This window comes from Poecilia reticulata, chromosome 15 (assembly GCF_904066995.2).
Source record: "Poecilia reticulata chromosome 15, P_reticulata-male-v2, whole genome shotgun sequence".
NCBI lineage: Eukaryota > Metazoa > Chordata > Actinopteri > Cyprinodontiformes > Poeciliidae > Poecilia > Poecilia reticulata.
The window spans coordinates 30,395,277-30,414,550 of NC_088844.1; the positions used below are offsets into that span (position 1 = coordinate 30,395,277).

The 19,274-nt window shown below is 42.0% G+C and overlaps 2 protein-coding genes across 2 annotated transcripts in view; one reads left to right on the forward strand and one right to left on the reverse strand.

Moving 5' to 3' along the window:
- Positions 1–4,653, reverse strand: part of slc30a6 (solute carrier family 30 member 6) — a 69,657-nt gene extending 65,004 nt beyond the window's left edge. The window contains exons 1-3 of the mRNA XM_008430455.3: positions 4,434–4,653; positions 3,155–3,201; positions 1,975–2,061 (exon numbers count right to left, since the gene is read on the reverse strand). Of these exons, the coding sequence (XP_008428677.1) occupies positions 1,975–2,061; positions 3,155–3,201; positions 4,434–4,617 (318 nt within the window). The 5' untranslated portion in view covers positions 4,618–4,653. The remainder of the gene's footprint in view (positions 1–1,974; positions 2,062–3,154; positions 3,202–4,433) is intronic.
- A 2,255-nt stretch (positions 4,654–6,908) lies between these two features.
- On the forward strand, positions 6,909–17,696 carry sult6b1 (sulfotransferase family, cytosolic, 6b, member 1). Its single transcript, XM_081616575.1, has 9 exons — positions 6,909–7,104; positions 8,711–8,819; positions 9,109–9,541; positions 13,114–13,226; positions 14,177–14,266; positions 14,426–14,552; positions 16,372–16,466; positions 16,535–16,691; positions 16,786–17,696. The coding sequence occupies exons 3-9, from the start codon at positions 9,169–9,171 to the stop codon at positions 16,911–16,913; spliced, it is 1,083 nt and encodes a 360-aa protein (XP_081472701.1). The 5' UTR covers positions 6,909–7,104; positions 8,711–8,819; positions 9,109–9,168; the 3' UTR covers positions 16,914–17,696.
- The last annotated feature ends 1,578 nt before the right edge of the window (positions 17,697–19,274 follow it).

The window sequence follows — 19,274 nt, forward strand, 5'->3', positions numbered from 1 at the left end:
TCACTATTCGCACTTTTAAAACGTTGATGGAAATGACAAAATTTAAAGTAACTTCCTCAATTTCACAGAAAAGTTTTCCACTGGGTCATTTTTAATGTCCCTCCTGTGAAGAGCCCAGCTGGTCCGCAGCCTGTCAGAAACACCCAGACGGTTGTTGACGGGACAGTTGTGATCGGTTCTGATCCGTGTTGGACTCGCTGTAATCCAATCCAGGTAGGAAGACCTCCTTTAATCCACTCTGACTGGTGTGAGCTCAAAGTGGATTAATATACAATAACAGAGACAAACAGAAAGTCTGACATCCTTTTGTGGTTCCTGTGCTCCAGTTATTTTCCTCTTTATTTACTGGGATCAGATTCAGGATGAACTGGGAGGAAAACGCATCAGGATGAGCTGCAGCCCATCAATCCACCGTCTACAAGTTTATGTTAAACCTCAGGACCAGGTGGAAGAGCACGATTTGATTTTTAATCCAAGAAATTAAAGTTACAGGTCTGTCAAAAAGCCTTAAATCCACTAAAATGCAAACAGAAATGTGTGTGAACAGTAATACTGAACATGCTGGGATCTAACAGGAAGGCCTGACGGTCGACTCACGTTTCCATTAAGCTGGCATGGAAAGTCAGAGCAAACTTTCAAAATGTTTCAAGAAGGAAAATGTGAATTTGCTGCGTTTCAGTTTGGATTGAATCGACCAGCAGAGCCTCGTTTCATCAGATGTTGACGCCACGCATGGCTGTAATAAACAGGAAGTAGAAACACGGAGTGGAAACACGGAACGGAAACACGGAGCGGACACACGGAGCGGAAACTCGGAGCGGAAACTCGGAGCGGAAACTCGGAGCGGAAACACGGAGAGGAAACTCGGAGCGGAAACACGGAGAGGAAACTCGGAGCGGAAACACGGAGCGGAAACTCGGAGCGGAAACACGGAGCGGAAACTCGGAGCGGAAACACGGAGAGGAAACTCGGAGCGGAAACACGGAGCGGAAACTCGGAGCGGAAACTCGGAGCGGAAACTCGGAGCGTTCTCCTCCTATAAATGGAAACTCAGATTTAGAAATCCTTCAGTTTGGTGCCTCTGGTAAGGCACAGACCCACCAGAAAGTGGGAACATTCGCTACGTCAGAATTTACTCTGCTGTTCTCAATCCCCCTTCAGCTCATTCACCGTTTTTCAGAAAAAACTAAAACCACCTGAAATAAGTGTAAAAACTGCTTGGTAAACTTAAGGAAGTTATTTTCAGTTGGATGAAAAACATTGCTAGTGGAAACTCACATCTCTGATCTGCTGCTCAGCAACAAAACCCAGAGAGCCCAACGGCTTCCTGAGCTTCACCTGCTGCATCCTCGCTGCACAAAGGAGCATCAACACAGATCCTTCCTCCCATCACTGCTGCCAACCATCTCCACCTCTTTACATCCCTGCTGGGATCTGAACAGCTTTTATTATTGTTTGTTGGCGTATTTTTAAATGATCCTCCTCTTTTGCGCGTCTCATTATTGCCCATGTTTATTCGTACTGCACTGACTTATTCTTATTTTACTGTTTTTAACCTGAACTTGCTGTGATTATACTTGATTTTCACCACTAATCTCCAGTAACCAACATGTTTTCTCCCTGAATCTCCAGTCTGGATCCAGACTTTAACATCTGCAGCTCAGACGCTGCAGACTTTAACGTCTGGCAGCAGATCCAGGGTTCAGTCAGGATTCCTGGTTCCCAGCAGGCAGTGAAAACCAAAACAATGAGAATAAAAGAGGAGTAAACATCAGCATGGTGACCGAGTGGGAAAACAGGATTAGTGGAGGTGTTCGGCTCTGCCTCCATGACTCAGATCCAGCTCCTAACAGGCTTACTGCATAACGGGATTACAGAGCAAGGATTCCCCTGATGCCTTCACCCTGAATGGGAGGTAAGAGGAGGCCGGGACGAAGATTACAGCCGGAAAAACTCAAGCCAAACGCTGCCTACCCGTCTGTCCGAGGAAACCAGCCGGAATTCCTGCAGGAGCTTCCCGATCACGGATCTGTGCGTCTTCCTAAAGGGATGGATCGTCCCCTGCAGGCCGAGAACAAAACATGAGGAAACACAGAAATCAGGTGTAAAATAATCACAACACTCACTGATTATAGTTCATGAAGGATTTTCTACAACATGAAAGCTGAATAAAACATGTTGATTATTAATAATAAATCCGTTTGATCAAACCACAGAACAACAAATAGCTACAGTCTATTTCTAAAGGTGGTATTATCTTGGGTTTTTAAGGTGGCATTTCAGCCAAACACTGGCCAACACTGCCACCAAGTGGTCCATCTTTCTATGACATGTGAATTAAATGCATCAATTCAAACTTTTCAGATTAGATTCATTTAAATTCAAGAGACCAAATATTCATTTACTCTCATCTTAAAACAGATTCATCAGATCATCCTTGAACCAGAAACGTCCAAACTTTGTGAAGCAAAATGAATTGTTCAATTCATTCAATAATATGACTTTTTGCTACTTTACGTAACTTTTCTCTCCCTTTTCCTACAATAAACACGTCACATATCTGCTCTACTCTGAAGTTTTCTAGATTTTTGGGTTGATTAGTTTCTACTTTTATCCAGAAAACAAATATCAACAGGTCGCAGTTTCATCAAACAGCTTATTTAAAGTTTCTCTCCAGCTTTAATGTATCTCTGAGTCCTGGTCTGGTTTTAAGTAGAAGCTGCTGAATGTTTGTGGCTTTATTTAAGGTTCAGTTAAAGTTAAAAGAAAAATCCATTTCCATCTTGAACTGAGGTTCATATAAACCTTTGAAGGGCCAGAAATGGACAACTTTTGAAACCGAAGACAGAAAAAGAAATGTTTATGAATTCTGATGTTTTTGTGCAGATGAGCGAAATGCAGAGAGAATAAAATGACTTCATTCACTAACAATCAGCTCAGATGCATTAATCTGATTAACAGACTGGAAACTATTAAAAGATTTTCTTCAAAATCTAAACAGAAATGATGGTTTCTGCTCGGAAGTTGGAGGAACTTTGACCTTTCAGATGACCTGTAGAGAGTCTGAAATCCAACAGGAAGGATAAAAGCCGAGTTTAAAGCTGTGTCTGTGTCTCAGTGTTTCCGTCAGGTTAGCGTCTGAGTGGAGACCTACCAGGACGGAGGCGTCGTGCTCCTGCTTCTTCCTGTGCAGGGGAACATCTGAGGAGACAAACATCTTCAGTCACCATGGAAACATTTCAACAGAAACATCTTTACTCACATTAACTCAGGTTTAAAGCTGATGATGAGGAACCTTCATCAAAACGGAAAGTTTAACATAAATACTGAAAACTGACCATATTATCAAAGAATACAGTTTAATGAATCTCTATAAATCACCACTGAGCTTTACAGGAACATGACTGTTTCAGGGCTGAAACGATTCGTCGTATTAATTAATCAATAATTGAAAAAATCATCAACTAATTTAGTGATTGATTAATAACTGGAGTAAACAGATTTTTAAATAATGTCATTTGCTCAAAGAACAACACAGTCAGAACAGTAATTAAGCCAAAGCTGCACAACTAATATTTACTTTTTGAATTTATGATGAAATAAAATCTGATCTGTCTGTAAATCCCAGAATTCCTGTGATGAGTTTCAGTTTCTCCTGGTTCACATCCTGGAAAACCATCTATGAATCCCTGTGCTGTTAAATTATTGATCTGAGATCAATCAGGTCAGATTTTCACTGTAATCATGATCAGCAGGTCTGAATTTTCACATGATGAAGGATTTTTGATCTGCAGATGATCAAACATTCACTGAGGGATGACGTTATTGACTTTTAGGAAATAAAACGTTGATTTCGTTACATAAAAAAAGAACCAAATAATTTGCATTTTACAGAATTTAAATATGCAAATGATCAAACAGTCACCCTGGTTCTGGTTGCTCTGCTGCTGGAGGAGGTGCAACATAAACCAGGCTGTAGTTCTGGGTTTGATTCCCGGTCGGAACCAGGCTGGTTTGTGGATCTGGGTTCTGTTCTGTTCCGGCTGCTGGTTCTGGATCTGAACCTTTCCTTTCCCACCGTCACCCAAAGCTTTGCTATAAACTGTAAAAACCATCCGGGTTCATTTCACTGAATGAACCGCCATCAGCTGAAGCTCTGACAGGAAATGGACCTGAACGTGCTGGACTGTTGGCTGCAGCCGGATTTAATGACCTGGATCTCCATAGACAGACTGATGTGAATGAGAAGCTGAGCGGGTCAACCCGGACCAGAACCGGACCAGAACCGGACCCGGACTGCTGAGGTTCCGATGAGCAGCAGGTGGAACCGGAAGCTCCATGTTTCTGCTGAACCCACATTTAAAGCTAACTGGACCTTCAGAACCACACAGCAGAACCAGCTGTTAGCTGTTAGCACAGCTAGCATAACAAACCTGGCTCCTTGATGTTGATGACGTCCACCGACACCATATCCGGTTTATCCAGCGGAACCACCTTCCGCTCCGTCACCCCGGACGGAACCACGTCCGGCTTCGAACCGAACTTTCTGGGGTAGAAATCCCCCGCAGTTTGGTAAGACAGACCCGGAGACGTGGACATCATCCCGTCCATCGCCATCTTGGACTTCCGCCTCCTCCGTCTTCTTCTTCTTCCTGTTGCTGTAGTGTAGTGAACGCAGCTCCGGGTTCACTGCCGCCCCCTACTGGTCATTTCCGAATAATACCTGAGTGTTTAAATTAGTCATCGACAGTAAAACAACAAATAAAAGGATTAGGATTAGAACAAATTCTTACTTTGACTGGGTCCTGATGCCACCAGCTTTAACAACAGAGATGAACTGTAAACAAAACAATTTCAACAAATTGAGTGATAAAATATGTATATTAATTTTAAAATGTTCACCACCATCCATTATGTATCAATAGTACTAAAGGAGAAATTGTCACAGAGAGAAGAAAGAAGGTCCATGTTGTTGCTTCAGCACAACAGTAGCAGCGAAGAACAGCTACAAGCAGAAAGTCTGACCTCTTCAGTGTGAACACCTGCTAAAGGTGAGAGCTTTGAAAGTAGCAAACAAAACAAAAACAGAAATGCTTTTTCCAAACAAAAAATCCCTGAAAAAAATACAGTAAAAACAAAAAATGAGTCCAGCTGTCAGAACGCTGGATTTTGGTCCAAACGGGGTTATCAACAGACTAATGATCCTGAAAACAGCAGCAAACCTGCAATCAAAAGACTGAAAAATAAACCAATCAGGGTGCTGTAATGGCCTAGTCAAAGTCCTAATTGAAATACTGCAATGAGACCTTCACAAAGCTGCAGACCTCAAACTAAAACCCTGAAATAAAAACATAAAAACATCGGAGCTCAGAGTCTGAGCTCGTTGCCACTCAGTCCTGCAGGAGTCAGATTCAAACTAGAGACGTTTCTCATTCATTCAGTCAAAGGGGAAGAAAGGCGAATAACCCACTGATCCTGGAGACGAGCCCACAAGGCAGAACCAAACTATCAGGTTTGATGACGGTTTCTGTTAAATTACAGTTTAGAAAAGTCAAATTTAAGTGTTTAAATGAGAAAAGTAAAAATATGTTTTGAGAGGGAAAGTCTGATGTAGTTCATCTTGATGCTGCTCATTTAAAGTCAGTCCTCATTCCCTCAGCGCTAGAAAGGGTTTGTTGTCTGCAGCACTTTAAGTGACACAGTGAGGCCCCTGAACCCAGCGGCACCGAGCAACCGACCCGAAAACACTGAGCCGGGGGAGAGGGACGAAAGAGAGGGAGGAGGGAAGGACAGGATGATGGAGGTCTGGGAGAGAGAGAGACCAGAGAGGGGAAATAAACCGTAAACAGTCAGAAGAATGGATCTGGATCCTGATGGGTCTGGATCCTGATGGACCTGGATCCTGATGGATCTGGATCCTGATGGACCTGGATCCTGGTGGATCTGGATCCTGATGGACCTGGATCCTGATGGATCTGGATCCTGATGGGTCTGGATCCTGATGGATCTGGATCCTGATGGATCTGGATCCTGATGGACCTGGATCCTGGTGGATCTGGATCCTGATGGACCTGGATCCTGATGGATCTGGATCCTGATGGGTCTGGATCCTGATGGGTCTGGATCCTGATGGATCTGGATCCTGATGGACCTGGATCCTGGTGGATCTGGATCCTGATGGATCTGGATCCTGATGGATCTGGATCCTGATGGACCTGGATCCTGGTGGATCTGGATCCTGATGGATCTGGATCCTGATGGATCTGGATCCTGATGGATCTGGATCCTGATGGGTCTGGATCCTGATGGATCTGGATCCTGATGGGTCTTAATCCTGATGGATCTGGATCCTGATGGACCTGGATCCTGGTGGGTCTGGATCCAGGTCCATCAGGATCCAGATGGATCTGGATCCTGATGGACCTGGATCCTGATGGGTCTGGATCCTGATGGATCTGGATCCTGATGGGTCTGGATCCTGATGGGTCTGGATCCTGATGGATCAGGATCCTGATGGGTCTGGATCTTGATGGATCTGGATCCTGATGGACCTGGATCCAGATGGATCTGGATCCTGATGGACCTGGATCCTGATGGGTCTGGATCCTGATGGATCTGGATCCTGATGGGTCTGGATCCTGATGGATCTGGATCCTGATGGACCTGGATCCTGATGGGTCTAGATCCTGATGGGTCTGGATCCTGATGGACCTGGATCCTGATGGATCTGGATCCTGATGGACCTGGATCCTGGTGGGTCTGGATCCTGATGGATCTGGATCCTGATGGGTCTGGATCTTGATGGATCTGGATCCTGATGGACCTGGATCCAGATGGATCTGGATCCTGATGGATCTGGATCCTGATGGGTCTGGAACCTAATGGATCTGGATCCTGGTGGAGGGAGAGACTCAGACATGGAGCCTGTTTCTCTGTCTGGTTGCAGCCGGCATTCCTGACCGTCCTGGACAACGAAAAACGGCCACTGAGGTTAAAACGGCTTTCAGAGCAACGATGTGCTGCAGCCTGAACTGGCCTGAAGGTCCAGATGGACTGAGAGAGACGGAACCTCCTGCTGCATCTCTGACCAAAGAAACAACTGAGGTGGAAACAAAGATTTGATCAGCTGAGAGAAAAACATCCACTGGAAATTAATGTATGCACATTAAGTGGTTCAGTATGAAACGGGGTGATAGAACAACACAGCACTTTTCCATTTCAATAACCAGAATGCAGAAATTGTTTCCGTTGTTTTAAAAGGTTTATGTCAGTCTGACTTTTCCCCGTCGATACGCTTCCCCACCGCCCTGCACCTTAGGGGGTTAAAAAAAACAAACTACAAAACTCTGAAACTGGAGAAGCGGGACATAAAACGGAGCGAAGAACTAGATGTGAATTATGGCATAAAAACAGAGAATCCGACGCTGAACAGTGAAAAATCAACACATGATGTGAAACATGACGATTAGGCGGCGCAGCAGGTGATGAGTGAAGATTACTGATGGTGAATAAACGATCAAATAAATGTAGCAACAGGAAAGAAACTAAAGAGGACATAACAATAAACCAAGAGAGGATAAAACTAATCAAATGAAACTAAATGGAAATGAATGAAGAACAAAATGCAAGAATAAACTAAGAAACTAAAGTAAATACAGAGGAATAAACTGGTATGGCAAGACCTTTAGAGCAATAATTAATACAGAGACTGTATGGCAAGAATAAACAGACACTATTTCCAGATAAAAGGTAAAATAATGTTGTTGAAGTGCCATGGGTTTGTTGAGACCAGATCTAGTACTGAGAATAAATATATCTTACAGACCATAACAGTAAAGAACTGATCACTTATTTATGTTTTAATTAGATTTGATATATTTATTTCTTCAATATTATTGTTCATGTCAGTGTTAATGTCATGAGGCTGATGACTCCATGACACTTTCAGTTTGACTCATTGGATTTGATTAAAAACCAGATTTGTTCTTTGTAATTTCTGTCCAGTAAAACTATTAATCTATAATCAATAGTCAGGTCTATATAAAGATATAATCCATGTTTCTGTCTCATATTTGTATGGCATTAAAAGGAACTTTAGTTTTTCCACTGAAAGCTCTGGTTTGAACAATAAATGCCACATGAAGTTTTATGGATGATGCTCTGATGTCCCATTCTCCTGAAGGCAGCACAGAGCTGCACCACCAGAAACCCTGAAGAGAAGAAGAGCTATGATTAATGTAGTTACAGTTCTATCCATGTTTTAATGCTGCAGCTCAGTCGTTTTGCAAATAGATCAAAGTTTAAACTGGCATGTTGAACATCTTTTATCTCCTCATTTTGTGGAATATTTAACAACTAGAAAATGGCACAAAATAAGAATATTGTTTCCACTCTGATTGGCTGTTAGGCCTACAGATTTTAACTTGAATGTTCCATTTTTTGTAGACGCCCTTGAAAATAATTTCTATTCTCATGACTTTTTTGTTCTCTGGGAAATTATTTTTGATGATAAATACAGAAACAAGCATAAAAATCAAAACATCTACAATAGTGATAGTAATTATAAAATAATGGTCAGTGCAAAGTAGCCTGCAAATTCTTTGGTGGGGGGTGAGGGACCTGAATAAGGGCTAGGGGGGCGCTGGGCTGACAAAGGTTGAGAAACAGAGGTCTAAACGATAATTTGAACTTTATTGAATTTTGTTTTCAGATTCGGCTGAAACCACGACCTTCTGCTGACCTTCTGCTGACCTTCTGCTGACCTTCTGCTGACCTTCTGCTGACCTTCACGTATAAAACTTGTCCTGTCATGAATCCATGTAAGATAAAAACGTAAAAGAATCGTGTCAGTGCAGTTTGAAGTCTCATCATCGTTAGTTTTTGACAGAAAGTGGATCCAGACTGATGAGATTTTCTGTTTGATTTTCATTTTATTGTAAATGATCTGAAGTGACTGATAAGCTGGACTGCAGCTTCACAGCTCTGTGTGTAAAAGCAGAACCAGAACCAGTTTGGGTCCATTCCTGCTCCTCCATGACAGGAAGCAGAGATAAACATCTGGGCAGGAAGTGAGTTAAACACCAACTTTCAGTTCAACTTTCTCTCCAGTGACCTCTTGACCTCCGATCTGCTGGATGAAAGACGGGAAACGTGATCTGTCTGTCCTCCATGAAGCTGCATGTGCGTGCAGAGAGGAGGTGCTTCCAGTCTCCTCCTCTTCCTCCTCCTCCCCCTCCTCTCGCTCCCTCGGCGCTCCACACTCAGAACCGGAGCGGTTTTCCGTGTTGCTCCTCTACCTCCCTGTTCTCCAGCAGCGGCTCCAGATCCGTAGATTCCCTCAGCAGGATGAGCAGCAACCCGCCCGCCGACAGGATGCAGGCCCGGCTGGAGAAGGCGAAGGCCATGAGCGACGAGGACAAGCTGTACAGACACGACGGGGTGCTGTACCCCACCCTCATGTGTCCGGAGGAACATTTAAAGTGTCTGGACGGCCTGGAGGCCAGAGACGACGACATCATGCTGGTGGCTTATCCTAAATGTGGTGAGAGCAGAAAAATCCACTGATCACATTTCAAACTCTGCGTCATTCAGAATTCATTACTTTGTTTCATGCTTCGCTTCAAGCAGAGAATAATTTCAATCATGAAATGATTGTTGACATTTAGTCAGATATTTGCTCTTTAGGATGAATCTTCCCTGGAGATGAAACTTTTCTGGAAGTTTGGTTTCATGTTGCAGATGAACAGTTTTTCCTCTGATCTGATTCTGATAAGTTTTAGCTTAATGAATGAAAAGCTGAAGAACAGGAACCCAGTGAGGAGTAAAGCTTCTGTGCTGCAGCCAGTCAACCTGCTCTACAGGTTTACTGTCAGAGAAAAGAGTCTGACCTCTGACCTCTGACTCATGGCTGCTGCTGCTGTAAACGTTGGCGACACACCCAGAGGTGAAACAGGCTGGAGGGAAAACCTGTCCTGGCTGAAAGCCCACAGAGTCGATGATCCTGAACATCAGACTGGGACGACCTGAGGAGTTTACAGCAGATAGTGACAGTTTTATACAGCAAAGATGTTTAGTTTGAATTCACACAGCAGGAAAATGAGACCAAAATCTGACTTTTTCCATCGCTGTTAGCCATTAGCCGTTAGCTGTTAGTTGTGAGCCGTTAACTGTTAGCTGTGAGCTGTTAGCCGTTAGCTGTTAGCTGTTAGCCGTTAGCTGTGAGCTGTTAGCCGTTAGCCATTAGCCGTTAGCTGTTAGTTGTGAGCCGTTAACTGTTAGCTGTGAGCTGTTAGCCGTTAGCTGTTAGCCCTTTAGCTGTTAGCTGTGAGCTGTTAGCCATTAGGTGTGAGCTGTTAGCCATTATCTGTTAGCCGTTAGCTTTTTCTGTTTATCATCTGCAGGCTGAAACCATTCAGTGAATGTTTCCAGGATTTCACCTGCTGGATCAAACCGAACAGGGAAATGATTCCTTCCTCGTTTATCAGACATGTTAGCCTGCAGCTGCAGCTGCTACCTAGTAGCTCACCTTCATCATCATCATCATCATCATGAATGTGTGAGTGGATGGAAATGACTGGTTCCATGTAAAGTGTCTTTAAATGTCCCAGTAAAGTGCAGGATGATTCTGCTGTCATTTCATTTCATGGTTCTGGTTCTGCTGAGGCTGAAACCAGTCTGAATCTATAAGCACTGGTTTTTATTTGGGGGTTTTATTTTGGGGGCTCTCACTGCCCTGATGCTCCCAGACCTTTGGATCTGGATGTAGACAGGAGGGAGTCGTGTTTGAGAAACTCGGCGTCTCTTTGCAGATGATGTGTGGCCTAGTCCAATCCTCAGGAGATTCCATCCTGAATCTCCTCATCAGCACAACAGATCCAGGTGTGATGGACAGGTGAAGCTCCTAAGTGCTGTAGGACAGGCTGGGATTGGACTAGGCCATTGGCATCAGACGACCAAACTGAATTCAGGTCCAGATGGAGGAAAGTTTCCACTTCAAGGAAAACATCTGCATTAGAGTCATATTAGAGATTAATGGAGGGATTTGATCAGGATGAATCTTCCAGCCTGACTTTCCTGTCACATTTATTCTTTAAGCATCATTTATGATTTATGTTGGTGTTAATTTAAATATTTAAAGACATTTAATCATTTAATTTCCCTCAGCTGAGGATCAACTATTGGAGCTGATTAAAAACTGAGGCTGATGTTTGCAGAGGAACCATCAGAACATGAGTTTAATGAATGAATGAATGAATGAATGAATCAGTCCACTGAGTCTGACCTGAACAAATATTAACTCAAAAACAATAAACTGAAATCTGCAAAAGCAAACAAGAAGCTTTTGTTTCACAGAAACTGACAAAAAGTGATTAAATGTTAAAACGGCAAAGATTTCAGATAAATCATTTAAAACCACAAATACACAATGATCAATAATTTAAATAATTTAAAGAATCAAACTTAAAATAGGACAAAATGTAAAGGTGTGTGTGAAGTGTGTGTGTTTGATGTGTGTGAGGTGTGTGTGAGGTGTGTGTGTGGTGTGTGAAACCTGTGTGATGTGTGTGTGTGAGGTGTGTGTGTGGTGTGTGAGGTGTGTGTGTGGTGTGTGAGGTGTGTGTGTGAGGTGTGTGATGTGTGTGTGTGAGGTGTGTGAAGTGTGTGTGTGAGGTGTGTGTGTGAGGTGTGTGTGTGGTGTGTGAGGTGTGTGTGTGAGGTGTGTGAGGTGTGTGTGTGAGGTGTGTGATGTGTGTGTGTGAGGTGTGTGAAGTGTGTGTGTTTGATGTGTGTGATGTGTGTGAGGTGTGTGTGGTGTGTGTGTGGTGTGTGTGAGGTGTGTGTGAGGTGTGTGTGTGATGTGTGTGTGAGGTGTGTGTGAAGTTTCAGTCCTTTGTTGATGTTTCAGTTAAATGTCAGTTTGTTAAATGATCCAAACAACCAGACCAGGAGTTTTGCTCCCATCTAATCCTCATTATTGTAGATTCATTCATTCATTCATTCATTCATTCATTCATTCATTCATTCATTCATTCATTCATTCATTCATTAAAGGCTTTTATTTACCTGACGAAGAGTTAATCTGGTGATTAAGTGTCTTATTTTATTCACTCAGTCTCTCTAATCCTAATCTAATCCAAAGTCTCATTGCGGCTCAAATAAAAATATTCTAACATCTGAAAAAGAAAAGTATCAATAAAAGTTAAGATTTTATGTTTACTTTATAACTTAATGTGAGAAAATGTTGAAATTAATTTATGAATGAAAAAACTAAACCAAACATGATAAAAATTTTATGTTTGAATTTTATATTGATGAAACAAATAAAGTTAGTTAATATCTCAGTTTACTGAGTGTTTAGAAATAACTGATCTTTAATGTTTATATTATTCTTAATGTTTGACATGAATCAGTAATAATAAATATAATTATAATGTTTCTTCACTGAGGGGAAGAAGTGAAGATTAATGACCGTTTACAGTCTGTTGGTGTTTAATCTGTCATTAAACACAGACAGATTATTATTAATGAAGCGAAGCGTCACGTTTCTGAGCCGAATTCCAGGAATGTGACGTTGTTTCTGTGAAATGTTTGTTTTGGACGAGGCGTTTGGCACCAGCATGAAGACAGATGATGATCTCCTCCAGAGGAACGCTGCAGCCTGCAGCCGCTTCTGCAGGGCGTGATCCGACAGATATTCATCTGAGGGTTTCAGAGCGTCGCCGTGGAAACCCAGACAACTCAGAGCGTCGCCGTGGAAACCCAGACAACTCAGAGCGTCGCCGTGGAAACCCAAACAACTCAGAGCGTCGCCGTGGAAACCCAAACAACTCAGAGCGTCACCATGGAAACCCAAACAACTCAGAGCGTCGCCGTGGAAACCCAGACAACTCAGAGCGTCGCCGTGGAAACCCAGACAACTCAGAGCGTCGCCGTGGAAACCCAGACAACTCAGAGCGTCGCCGTGGAAACCCAGACAACTCAGAGCGTCGCCGTGGAAACCCAGACAACTCAGAGCCTGTTCCTGGAAATCATTTCAGCACAAACTGAACGATTTGAGCTAAACGAAGTTTCCTGTTCATATCCTGTTAATTAATTGATCCCTTCTGTGTCCAGGATTCAACTGGATGGTTGGAGTCATGAAGAAGATCATTGCTGAGGCCACCCAGGTGAAGAACGAGTCCAAGGTGCCGCCGCTGATCGAGTTCCTTGGACCAGAACTCCTGAAGGTGCTCAAATGCTTAAACTTTACTTTCATCAGATGTTTGTACTTTGTGGTCACATGTAGAGATACTGAGCTTCTTATCAGAGACGTTAGCAACAAGCAACCAGGTCAGTCTCAGGTCAGACAGGGCGCGGCAGAGCAGGAGGTCAAAGGTCAAACTGTGGATGTGGTCTAACAGTCGGGGTGAAGCTGGTAACTGTCCAAACTTTAACTGACCCACATAGTTTCTGTCACCTGCTGCAGAGAAAACAAACTAATCTGTGTTTTAAGGTCCAGACAGACTGAAGGAGTCAAAGTACTGACAGCTCAAATAATCACTGAAGTTAAAGGACCTGAATATGTGCTTTTAAAAATATTAAATTATGTCTGGTTTCCTGCTGGACCTGCAAACGATGAAGGAGAAAACAAACATCTGATGGATGGAAAATCTACAGGTTCCTTCATGAGGCCCAGAGAAAAAACTCCATCCATTTTCTTACACCTTGTCCCTCAGTGGGTCAGGAGGAGCTGCTGCCTCTCCAGATAATGTTTCGGGTGAGAGGCGGGGTCACCTGGACAGGTCACCTGGATGGGTCACCTGTCTGTCGCAGGGCAACACAGAGACACACAACCATGCACACACACACTCACACCTAGGGGCAATTTGGAGAGGTCAATTAACCTGACAGTCGTGTTTTTGGACTGTGGGAGGAAACCGGAGTACCTGGAGAAAACCCACCATGCACAGGGAGAACATGGAGACTCCATGCAGAAAGACCGGGAATCGAACCCAGAACCTTCTTGCTGCAAGGCAACAGCTCTACCCACTGCACCACTGTGCAGCCCCCAGAGAAAAAACTAAAACTAGCAAATGGTGAAGAATAAAACCTCAGTCTGAACTCAGTGATCGATTCAGATAGTGATGGAAGAGGAAACTGGACCAGAAACATTCTGGATGTTACATTTATTTTCCAGGCCGTGGTTGAAGCTCCGTCTCCCAGGTTCCTGGGAACTCACCTCCATCCGGACATCATGCCGTCCTCCTTCAGCGAGAAGAAAACTAAGGTACATCCTGAACCTGCTGCCACCTGCATTTGGACTTTCTGCTTCATGAACATTGTGTGTCTGTGACACTGAGAGCAGCAGGAGCTCAGAGTCTCCCTGCTGACTGCGGCGCCATCAGCTCCAGGTTCAGCAGCTCTGACCGTCGTATCGTTTCCCCAGATGGTGGTGGTGTTCAGGAACCCAAAGGACACCGTGGTCTCCTACTATCATTTCTGCAACAACAACCCGGTTCTGCCGTCTGTGGAGTCCTGGGATTCCTTCTTCTCCCAGTTCATGAAAGGAGACGGTGAGTGGGAACATCAGGCTGGAGGGATGGAGAGAGAGAGAGAGAGGAACATGAAGGAGGAACATGAAGGAGGAACATGATGCCAACTTACTTTTTTGTGTTCATTTAACTCAAAACTTACACTAAATAGTTGAACCAACTTAATTGAATTGCTTCCATAGGAAGCAATTCAATTAAGTTTAACCAACTTAATTTATTAAGTTTAACCAATTCAATATATTCTAATCATCCAACTCAATTTGTTAATTTTATTTAACAAATTTAGTATGTTTAAGATAACAGATTTAAGTCACTCTTACTCAAATCATTTATTTTCTTCTAATAAACATTTAAATTCTCTTTGTCTTAATTCTACAGAAAGTCGACTCAAACTTTTAAGTTGTTCCAAACTAAATATTTTGAAAAACTCTTTTTACAGTGTCCTCTAAATAAACTCTAATTTAAAAGTTACAAATCTTTTCCTTAAAGGACCTTTTTACTTTGACTTTACTTAAAATAATTAAGTTCAATATTTGTATCCCACGTCTGACCATGACTCCAGCTACCAGGACAGATTCCCTGGTCAGTGACTGTGGCTCTGTGGCCGTCGTCTTGGGATCGGAAGGTTGTAGGTTCGATTCCGGTTTCCTCCTGCTGATATGGATATTGGTGTGTGAATGTGACTCTAATGTGAAGAGCTTTGAGTTGCCAAAGTGACTGGAAAAGTGCTGAGTAAGTTCAATGATTTGAGTAAGACTGACTTAAATCTGTTATTTAAATCTTAATAAATTTGTTTAAAAAATTAACAAATTGAGTTGGATGATTAGAATATATTGAATTGGTTAAACTTAATAAATTAAGTTGGATAAATTTAATTGAATTGCTTGTTTCCCATAGAAACAATTCAATTAAGTTGGTTCAACTTTTTCTTTTTAGAGTGCAGGAGGTCCAATGTCTGCAGCTCTTTATATAGTGGATTTAAAAAATATACTAATAATGATAAAAGAATAACTAAAGTTTTAAAAATAGATTTAATATCCAAAGCAGGTTTTAGGTATTTTTCAGTTTTTTCATTTAATCTAATTTCCACAACAGAGTAAAAGTACCAGACATTTTATTTAGATCTGTTTTTATTTTATATTATTATAATGTCAAACGTTTGGACTCAACTTCCTGCTGAACTAAACGAGGCGTGTCCAGAGTATTAAGTGGTAATTTATAATAATAAATATATATATATATATATATACATTATATATTAGTAATGTACAAATATATATTAGTACATTACAAAGTACTTTGTTTACTGAGTCACTGACATAAACTAACTTTAGATCCTCATTTTCTGTTAAACACATTTATTCTTCATTCAGTGATAAAAACTAAATGGTGTTAAATACTCAGAGTTACTGAAGTAAAACAGTTTTACTTTGAAATGATAAAGAGTCTAGTGCAGTAAAATTACTGCTAAAGTATATAATTATTAAAAAGTTACTGCAGCAAATTGAACATGTTACTGTCCAGTTTCACTCTGTGATCTTTGCAGAGACACTCAGAGGTTTTTTAATGATTTATATTTCAGATCCTGAACTTCACCAGATGAGTTTTCCTGTTCATTAAAGCTGCTGATAATCAGTAAATACAGCCGAGTCAGCAGGATTACTGTGGGGAGTTCTGGTCCATTTTATGGCATCAAGATAAGATAATCAACTGTTCAAAGATCAATCAGTCTGATGATTAGAACCTTTAAAATAAGCCCTCATGTGGTTGTCAGGTTATAAACCTGCTATAAATGATGCCTGTTGCACATAAACCATGAATAACTGAGATCTGTGTGCAGTTGCCTGGGGCTCGTACTTCGACCACGCCTTGGCCTGGAACCAGAGGATGGACGACCCCAACGTCCTGCTGGTGACCTATGAGGACCTGAAGCAGGTCCGTCCTCTGATTCCTCGGTGGCTGGAGTGGAAATCTGCTCTCAGACGATGTTTTCTGCCCTGCAGGATCTCAGCGCAGGAATCCAGCAGATCTCCAGCTTCATCGGCTTCAGCCTGTCGGAGGCTCAGGTGCAGCAGGTGGCAGCAGGCAGCACCTTTAGCGCCATGAAGGAGAGTTCAGCCAACTCCCACGGCAGCATAGGAAACGTCATCTTCAGGAAAGGTCACCAACAGTAACATGTCGTCTTCCAACAGTTTGAGGAGTAAAAATGAGTTTTTTCCTCTAAAATGATAAACTCATCCTCCTCCCTGTGCAGGTGAGGTTGGAGACTGGAGGAACCATTTCAGTCCAGATCAGAGCCGAGAAATGGACGAAGCTTTCAACAAACACCTGGCAGGAACGAAGCTGGGAGCAAAGATGGACTATCAGCGACACTGTCAGTAGGAAAGAGGAGGAGAGAGAGAGGATGGAGGAGGGGAGAAAGGATGGGATGGAGGAGGAGAGGGAGAGAAAGGATGGAGGAGAGAGAGAAGATGGAGGAGAGAGAGAGGATGGAGGAGGGGAGAGAGAGAGAGAGAGAGAGGAGAGAGGAGGGGAGAGAGAGAGAGAGAGGAGAGAGGAGGGGAGAGAGAGAGAGAGAGGAGAGAGGAGGGGAGAGAGAGAGAGAGAGAGAGAGAGAGAGAGAGAGAGAGGAGGAGAGAGGGAGATAGGATGGAGGAGGAGAGAGAAAGAATGGAGGAGAGAGAGATGACTCAACACCTTCCATCTGAACACAGGTGCAGCATCCTTTCTGCCTGACAGACTGAACTCAGGGCAAAACTCCCACAGCTCAACAGAAGAAGGAAAATATAAAAATAAGATGAAATAATTTGGTTGTGATGAATTTTATTTCACTGCAGAAACTAAAAATTAAGTTTGATATTTTTAAGCCCTTTAAGTAACTTATGGACTGAAATAAATAAAATATGTGAACACAGTGAAGGACCAACAAAGATAATATCAGGTGAAATAAATGTAATAGAAATGTTATAAAACTAACATTTTATTAATCAAAAACTATTATATTTCATTTTATCCTTCTAGTACCTTTAAATATTAATCACCAGGCTTGTGTTGGATTTTCTTCACTGTTTTTATTTTTATGTTTCGTGGATAATTCCCATTAATTTAAATCATTGTAAAAAATACTTTAATGCCACATGAAATAAAATTACATTAAAAAAGAAACATTTGATGTTGCTGATATTTTATCACTAATCCAAAACACTGACTTTGTTCATAAATAGAATATTAGCAGAACTGGGCCTCATTTATAATTGGCACAAAATCTGGACTGGATTCATTTTAAAGTACAATAACTTCACAAATATAAAGTTATTGTACTTTATAACACCAGGATGCTGCATGAAGAGAGGTTTCAATCTGTTGGGGGAAACACCGAGGAGGAAGATCCAGAATGAGGCCAGAAAAATGTGAAATTATACTAGAAAAGCATTTATTTCACAGCAGTTGGTCTAAAACAAACCTGAATCTCTCCAGAGGTCGTGGGACAGAACAAAGTTTCTCTGAGATCTGCTGCCTCTCTGGCAGGAAGCAGGTCTTCCAGACAGTAAACTGTCACATGAAATCAGAAAGTGGTGCTTTGAAACAATGAAACAAATCATTTTCTACAACTCACAATCAGAACTGGGTTGAATGGTTTTAGAAATGGGAAAAATAGACTTCAAGAACTTTGGTTTTTAACTTTTATTGATTAAAAGTTCTGGTAATTTTGTTGAGCACATCAATCACATGAAGAACTTACAGAGGACAATGTCAAAAATCACATTTTCACAACTTCCAGCAAGATTTTAATATTCATTTAGAGAGCTGAGCAGGTACAGCAAACAGGAAAATAATTTAAAAAATTAAAAATCATGCAAAATAGAAAAATGTAGATGAGTTGAAAAAATGTCCAGTTGTGTTTAATTATCCTCCCCTAAAACACATTTATTTTTTTAATGTAATAAATGTGCCAGGAGTCAGAAAGAGACAGAGGGTCACATCACGTGGAAAGATCTTCCTGGGTTGATCCATGTTTCACTGCCATAGTTTTAGTTTGTATGTTTTTATTTTGTATTAGGCACATATTTGTTATTGTGACTTTTATTTTGAAAAGCTAAAGTAGGAAGTGCAATCCAGAATGTTCGCTGGGGAAAGAAGCAGCAGCCCATGGTATGAAGGCCTGACATGAGCAAGTGGTTCGTTTCCACCTCAAAGGCTCGGTCAGCCAGCGAGGTGTGTTTATGTCATGGGTCATTTTTAATGTCATTGTATTCGTGACACCGTCTCATTTATGTTTGTTGTGTTTTTGGATCGACGGTGGTTTTGTGTCAGTGGCAAAGTTAAGTATTGTGAAAAGACTTGCATTGAAGCACCAGCAGTAACGAGCTCTTTATTGGCGCCAAGAAGAGGTGGAAGTGATGCCATGTTTTCTTTATTGTGGTAAAAATCCATGATAAAGTTTCTCGACTGGCAGATGGAGCCTCAGAAATCTAATTAAAATCCTTCAACTCATTCTCAGCAGAAGCTGTGAAAGTTCCTGGATCCAAAAAACCCCAAAAAACAACAGCATGAAGCAGCACTGAGAGGAAATCCAAACTTTAAACCCCAAACCTTCGGCTCGTGGGTTCACTTCTTCACTGATTTTATCTCCTGCTCATTTTCACTCAAGGTTTAAATTATTTTACTCTTAGTTACTCTTATGTAACTGGGGGGAATCTGACGGTGTGATGGACCGAGTTAAAAACAGGAGGAGTCACAGGA